General features: G+C 39.4%; 1 protein-coding gene across 1 annotated transcript; it reads left to right on the forward strand.

The window, feature by feature from the left end:
* Nucleotides 1-702: 702 nt before the first annotated feature.
* CCR6 (C-C motif chemokine receptor 6) lies at nucleotides 703-2,231 on the forward strand. The gene is made up of 2 exons (XM_054162289.1): nucleotides 703-726; nucleotides 1,022-2,231. Exons 1-2 carry the CDS (start codon nucleotides 703-705, stop codon nucleotides 2,099-2,101), a joined length of 1,104 nt encoding a protein of 367 aa, XP_054018264.1. The 3' UTR covers nucleotides 2,102-2,231.
* The last annotated feature ends 5,951 nt before the right edge of the window (nucleotides 2,232-8,182 follow it).

The raw sequence follows: 8,182 nt of genomic DNA on the forward strand, positions 1-8,182 counted from the left end.
TTTTCTTTGGAAAAATGTTTTATTTCCAATTGTATTTTTTCTGCTTGTTCATATTTCTTGTGCTGGTTTCCCAACCCAGTCTACATCATCTTCTTTTCAGAAATCTTTGGAAAAGTATTTTGAATTTCATCTCAACGTATTTTACTTTCTGAGAGGAGTGCTGCCAAAATGAATGTTGTAAGTACTTGATCGATAAACCAAATTAGTACATCAATAAATCAATGAATCTGGAAGTCCCAGCTTTTTGAGGCTGCAGGTCCAAATGCCATCATCTCAGGAGTGAAGAGATGTTTCTGAGAGCAGTTTACTGTCAAAGCACACTGGGTATTGGGTTTGCACTCTCCTAATGTAACTACAGGTTTGGTATTTGTGATACAGGCAACTGTCTCAGACAGCCATCCTGGATTGCCTTTGTGGCCGAGTGATTTAATAACTTTGGGGCTTGAATTAGCCAAAGCTACTTTGGTATGAAATATATAAATGCCAGAAAGGCCTGTTCCCCTCCCTTGATGGTAAAGTGAATTTAGACCTCCGCTTCAAATTCAGAACTTTATATTGTGGAGTATTCTGTGATGTTAAACTAATATGTCTCCATAATATACATAAAGATGAAAACCTGTGGGCTGTCCAAAAATACTATCTCCATGTCTGTATTTTAATTAAGATTTAGCTAAGTCTTACAAGTTTCCCCTGCAGTGTTAAATGCATTTGAAATTGGGGTATACGGTCAGTGGAAACAGTGTGAAAAGTAGCACTGGAGGAAACAACAGTGCTGTGGATCATCTTCAGATGAATTTGATCTAGGCTTGAAGCTGACACATAGGAATAACTGGGAAGATGTACTACAGTTATCATAATGGAAATGTCACTTACATTTCAAATCTGCAAGCCATATAATTGTCATATACTAATTTTTTGAATATTTCCAAAGTACTTTGTATGACTTTGTTATCTATGATCTTTCTATAATACAGAAATTAGAGATTAACACCTCTGTGTTGTTTGGCATTCTTTTTTGCAGACATCTCCTCATACCCTAGATTACCAGTATGACTCAGACTATCCTCATATCACACAACCTTGTTCTAAGCTGGAAGTCAGGAACTTCACAAAAGCATTTCTGCCATTTGCGTATTCATTGATTTGTATCATCGGCCTAGTTGGTAACATCTTTGTGGTGATGACCTTTGCTTTGTATGAAAGAACTAAGTCCATGACAGATGTGTACCTCTTCAACATGGCCATAGCAGACATACTCTTTGTGCTCACTCTCCCACTGTGGGCGGTGAATTATGCTGCTGACAAATGGATTTTTGGTGATTTCATTTGCAAAATAACCAGAGGTATCTATGCAATCAACTTCAGCTGTGGCATGCTGCTTTTGGCCTTTATCAGTGTGGACCGGTACATTGCTATTGTACAGGCAACAAAGTCATTTAAACTCAGGGCAAGAACGCTTGCATATAGTAAACTAATTTGTTTGGCCGTGTGGGTATCATCCATTTTAATCTCTAGTTCTTCTTTTCTATACAGTGAGAGTTACAACTTCTCCACCAATGAAACCAAGGTTTGTGATCAGAGATTTGAAAAAATGTCTGAAAGCACAATGCTGAAATCACTGCTTCTGTGTCTACAAGTCGGGTTTGGATTTTTTATACCTTTCATATTCATGATTTTTTGCTATACGTTCATTGTAAAATCCTTGCAACAAGCTCAAAACTCCAAAAGAAACAAAGCCATCAGTGTGATTGTATTAATTGTAGCTGTTTTCCTAGTTTGCCAGGTACCTTATAACACTGTTCTTCTTGTGGCAGCCATAAATATGGGCAAGATGGACAAGTCTTGTGACAATGAAAAGATAATTGCCTATGCAAGATACACTACTGAAGCCATAGCATTTTTACACTGCTGTGTGAACCCAATGCTTTATGCATTTATTGGAGTGAAGTTCAGAAGCCATTTTGTGAAGATAATGAAGGACCCGTGGTGCAGGAGATATAAGAAATACAATAAACGTAGTTCAAGGACAAGCTCTGATACGTATCGTTCAAGGCAGACTAGTGAAATTCTAACCGACAATGGATCTTCTTTTACTATATAATACAATAATAACATTATTACTGAAGGACTCTTCTTACCAAGCAACGCAAAACAGTGTCACTGTGCCTGTGAGAAACAAGCAATTCAGGCTTCTCTGAGCCTCTAAGGGAGCTTCCACAATCTACAACTCCCTTCAAGAAAAGAATTAAGATTAAAATAAACCCCACTCTCCTGTGGAAAATCAAAATCTTACACACCACTCTTAGCATTCACACTCCGCTAAAGTGTTCTTTCTTGTAATTATCAGGAAACTGACATTTACAAAGGGACCCTTCTTGTTTTCTAAGGAAAAAATACATCTCATCTGTGCTACTTCACTGAGTTTATTTTGTTTCTGTTAATTACTTTTACCTGGAAGTCTTATGTAAGTGTAGGTGTCCACTGTGCTTCTGTTGACAATACTAACCTGAAGAAATGGCATTTTGAACAAAGAATGGCAAGGAAAAAAACAGAGAAATGAAGAAATGGGCTCAAGGCTGCTGACATAGCTGGGCTTAGCTATTAGGTCTTGTAAATCTTTACCCAGTTCTACAGTCCATCTGCTCATCTGGAGCTGCTTACATCAAGGCTGAGGCTAGCCAAAGACAGCAACATGTCTGCTAAAGAGAATATTAGAAAGAAAAAAAAAAATAATCAAAGAGAATGTGAAATAGCCACAGAAAGGTTTTCTAGCATCTCCTGAGATTATCTTCTGAACAGAGAACAGAGCTTGCTTGGGAGATTATTTTCTTCACACTCAACTTTTTAAAAGGCAACAGACTGTATAGAACTAAATTTATTTCAACCTTTTTTGTTGGAGCTTGATCAGTGACAAAACATGATGCAATTCTTGGTATCTAGCTACCATTAGAAAAATTTCCTTAGGAATTGATTTACTAGCACAAATATGCATATATGAAATTTACTTTATTACCTTCAGAAATGATTAAAGACTATATCTAAAGATATTACCAGAATCTGACTTAATTCAGCCAGAATTATCCCTGGAGATATTCAAGTGGAGGCTCAACATGACTCTGGGCAACCTGATCTAGCTGAGGATCTCCCTGCTCACTGTATGTGTGTGTGTGTGGGTTGGACTAGATGACTTTCAGATGTCCCTTCCAACCATGGGGATTCTATGGTTCTATGATCCTGTGATTTGCCTCACTATAAATATAGGAATACTTACAATAAATGCAATTAATTTTACCCAGACATGACTTTTCAGCAAATCCTCAGTGGATCCTGTGCTCATTGAGTGAACTTCACCACACTGTAGCAGCCATGATGGGATGGTGAGACAAACAGGAGTAGGAACTGGATTGCAGAGAGGCAGGATGGAAAAGAGGAACACCATAGTTTGCAGTCTTCTGAAGCACCTGTTAGTTCTCTGCAGTTCTGCTGCAATGGAAGCATAAGACATGATGTTGTCTGAATTTGCTGTTGTGTGGGACATTTACACTCCTATGGCTGTGTAAATTAATGCAATTTGCAGTTTGTTCTTATCCTGGCTGGGTTTTTATTAAACTTTTATTAAACATTCCTGAAGAGACAGTGGAACTTGGATCACTAATCACATTGTTCAGTGGCAATGCAAAGGGCCACAAGGACAGTGCTGCACCTGAAGATCCCTCAAGGAAGGGCACTGATATGGCGCAACAGAAAAACTAATGCTTCCCTGTCTGGTGCAATCCATCCTTGTTTACAGTGCAGTGGAGGTTAGTATCAGTGCCAGGTGTGATAAAGATTGCATATATTTAGCATGACTAAATAGCACCTTAGTTGAGAATACAATACAAAATGCTGTAAATGCAGATGCATACATTTACTGTATATAGCATTGATGATTTTCTGGAAAAGAATTCAAAATAAAAAATGTAACTGAAAAGGAAAAATATCCCCTAAGAGTTTCTTGCTACACATATTGCTTTGTGACGTTATCATATTCAGTGCAAATTCTCACATGTTTGAACAACATAGGATCTCTCTGTCAAAGGGCTGCATGCAGGAATGTTCTCATAGGTGGGAATTTCATGACTGAAGCCCACCAAGTGCTATGGAAGCTCTTGGGCAGAGCCCCACAAGGCTTCAAAGCACACCCCTATGCTCCTGCCAGCACTTCTGCCTTTCCCTCATTGACTTTCAGCCACTGAACAACCCAAACACTGCCCTAGTGGCTGCTAGAGTGGGCTTGAGGGGCAAGATCCTGGCCAAGGGGCAGCTGCTGACCCTGCTACTGTTACTGCCCCACAGAACACTCATCATATTCACTGGCAAACCCTGAACAGAGAGGGAGGGCCCTGTGGCAGGGTGAGTGCACCATAGCCTTGATGAAGCTGTTCCTGGATGAAAGGACAAAGACAGCAAAGCTTGGTCCCTCAGGCTGAGCCCTTTACCAGGGAAGAGGAGGCCTCACATGTGAGCAGCCCCTCTGCTAACTGTGAGGGACTCCGGCAAGTTGGAAAGGGTGATGATGGTGGGACATCTACCTCACGTGAGAGGCAACACAGCCTCCCAGCTGATGTCTTGTTGGAGGGAAAATGCCCACTGGAAAGGATGCAGGAAAGTTGGAAAATGTGCTTGGTTGTTTCCCAATTCATGTGAGTGAGAAGTATTTCTAAGAGAAGGGGTACATGGTGCATGTGTGGGACTGAAACAGTGCTTGGGGTATGAATCATGATGATGTCAACACCTTACCAAGCATCTCACTTGAGGTACTGCCAAAATGTCAGTTGCTATGAATGATTGCCCTCTCCCTGGGAGGACAGGGGTGAAGGGCAGGATAGGTTCTCAAGGGGCTGCTGAGCAGGTAGTACCACAGCTCTTCTTAAATTTTGAGGACAATTACGGAATGGAAGTATGGGTAGTTAAAAATTTAATTCATATGCAATACCCTCTTATCATTTGTTGTGAACTCTATTGTAAGTCAAAGAAAAAGATCAGTTCAGAGCAAAAGCAGTGGAGAAGGAGAACCCCGCTGCTTAATATTGAGCAGCAGGTAGCCATAGTGGCAGGTTAGCAGAAGGATGTTGCTGATGAGCCTTCCTTTGACAGCCATGTCAGCAGAACTGACATGTGAGCTGGGACCAACGGTGGATGTTTAGGCCATGAAAATAACACAGATTTATAGGAAGTTGATTTACTTTTACTGCTTATGGAATAACTTTGGAGAGCTTGCTATGGATGCTGCATTTTATTATTACTTTCATATTGTGGTAGCTGGGCAGTATGCTGCATAGCAAACACATGATAAAGTTTTCTGTTTTGTTCCATATATTGCATATGTTATTTTTGAAGAAAAAAGACTTGTTTTTAAAGAGGTCTTCATTTTCTATCACGTTTAAAGAAAGAGGAATATATACAATCTCTTGTCATGTTGTACACACAGAAGATGTGTGCAGCTTCAAGAAGACAATTCGTATCTTCCTCCAGATGGGGGCTGGGTGGTGGTGTTGGCTGCAGGTACAAGGACTCTTCTTGTCGGTGGGTTCCGTTCTGCTTTTGGTGGCTCCGTGCTTGACATTTCCCATATCTCAGTGCAGAGAGCCTAAAGCTAATTCTGTTTTCTGACACATACCATCTTGAAAAGGGACCTATTTTATTAATCAACTCTCCACAAAAAGTGGCAACTTTCTTCCCAAGGCTTTTAATTTTCATGTTCTGTCTTTTCTATTTAAATACTGATTTTCTTAAAAGAATGATCAAATATAAGCTGGTGACCCTGCAAGAGAGTCACAATGGACAGAGGAGGTCAGTCATCTGGACCTTAAATACAGAGATAGATAACAGCTGGACATAGGACATAATGAATGGAAACTGAAGCAAAAGAGGAAAAGATAGTCTATTTGTCTATTAATAATGGAAGTTTATTGATATGATTAAGTGCATAACAGGTACAACTCTGATCTTATCATTTAGACCAAACTCTCTCTGCTATGAATCTTTGTAGGACAATCTTTTTGACAAGAACTGTGAATATTTGGGGGAGTGAGGAGGGGTAGGAGATGGGGAGGGGGGTTTGCTACAAAAGTAACAAGAAGGTCACACTTGAAGCTTTCAGAATTTTGACTGAATGGGAAAAAACTGTTTTAGATCAAGTGAAAATGGTAATGTTTCCAAAATGTCAAAACACTTTGTCTCATGAAACATCTAAAATGTTTTGACAAGTCTGGTTAGTTTTCAAATACTGTAATAAAAGCCAAGGAAATTATTTCACAAAACCACTGACAGAGGATCATAATTTACTTTTGTATTCTGAGCAATCAGGTTATTTCCTCGTACCACCTCCTGTTGTAGTTGCTACCTCCTGCCACCACCTGTGGGTTAGGAGCTCATACCCTCTTTGATGCAGCAAAAACCCCCATGTCCAAAGAAACCCCCCTAAACCAACCAAACAACAATAACAACAAAAATGTGCCCCACCAACCAACCAACACACACACACACAAACCACACCAAAAAAAAGAGGATGTAAATTGTACTACCTCAATAGGTCTCAATTCCATTCTGGGTAGTGTAGTTGCAGGTTCTTCATATTCAAGAGGAAATAAAATGACATCTCCTCTGCTACGGGTGAATGATTTGAGACTTGGTGGTAATGGTGTGACCATCGAGCAAGGAGTTGTTCTCTGGGCAGCTTTGAACACAGTTAAGTTCCCCTTTTGACGAGTTCCTTTAAAAAAGAAAAATGCCTTATTTGGTTTAAAGAACTCCATTATCTAAGCTGAGTTAAGATGTGTCTGGGTTTTATTTAGTCAAGGAAACAAAACATAGTCATTAAAAATTTATTTAGATGGCCAAATTTCTTATCCACCATAGTGATATTTCATAGTGAGTTTCCTTTGGATTGATGGTATGAAGGTGTTTAAGAGGGGATTGGACGTGGCACTTGGTGCCATGGTCTAGTCATGATGCCTGTGGTGACAAGTTGGACTCGATGATCTTTGAGGTCTCTTCCAACCTTGGTGATACTGTGATACTGTGTGATATGTGATACTGTGTATATGGTGTGAATTGCAGGAAAAGAAGCATGTGAACAGCTGAAATAAATCCTGAAGTTTCTTCTTAGTTCTGCACTCTGTATTTTGTGGATCTGTGGATATAGATGTGATCTCTGACAGGGCAAATGTGATTGTGTGGGAAAATGTTGAACTAAGGTGTGGGTTTTTTTATTTATTTGGACTTTAATTAAAAATACATTTTTGTGTAAAAATTACAAATACTGCTTCATTGCAGAAAGCTTAACAGCAGTTTTCTATAAATTTTATGCACTCATTACAAAAGCTAAAGTAACTAGCTTAAGGAAGAAAGGAAAAAAAGGTAAAATAAAGGCAAATAAAGGACCCAGTCTTATTCTTAGAGTTTTGTAAAAGTCCTCACAGCAAACTGCAGACCCAACAGCTCTTGGAAGAATTCTGCCTGGGTGTTGTGGTTGAAAAGCTTGTCAGCTTTCTGTCACTAACTTTGATCATTTAGGGCTATAAACCCAGGTTTTAGGAAACCCTCTTAATGCCATTTCTCTGCTGATCCCACAAAAGAACTTTTGAGAATGCAGTTTTTCAGAAATGGATATTCCTCAAAATCTGCTTCTTCCTACAAAGACAGCTAACATGCCTAAGACATGGGCAAAGTGTTGGATACTCCACAGTGCCTAATAAAGTCTTGAGTATCTTCAGCAGATAACTGGAGCATGTAGAAATCTTATTAGACATGGACTGGTTAATATTCTTCTTGCCTTAGGATAGGATTCAAAGCATCTGAGTGGAATGCAAGGATAAACAAAATTTACCACATGACAGTGCAGGATATGCAATCTGACAGCTACAAACATACTGGGTAACGTTTTCAGCATATGTTTGTATATGGCTCTTCCCATGGACTTTAATCTCATAGAACCAGGCAACAAGAAAATTTTTTGAGGAAAATGCTAAAAAGAAACATCAGTTGTCATAGGATGTGACATCAATGGAAATAAACCTGTATTTACAGGGTTCTGGTTGCAAAGATGCAACCCTAATGCTCAGCTACTGATTGCTGCTATTAGATGAATCTTGTTTGGGTGGGAAAGCTTATTCAGAAAAATTGTGTGCAAAAGGATCTT

The sequence above is a fragment of the Dryobates pubescens genome, chromosome 6 (genome assembly GCF_014839835.1).
Source record: "Dryobates pubescens isolate bDryPub1 chromosome 6, bDryPub1.pri, whole genome shotgun sequence".
Lineage (NCBI taxonomy): Eukaryota > Metazoa > Chordata > Aves > Piciformes > Picidae > Dryobates > Dryobates pubescens.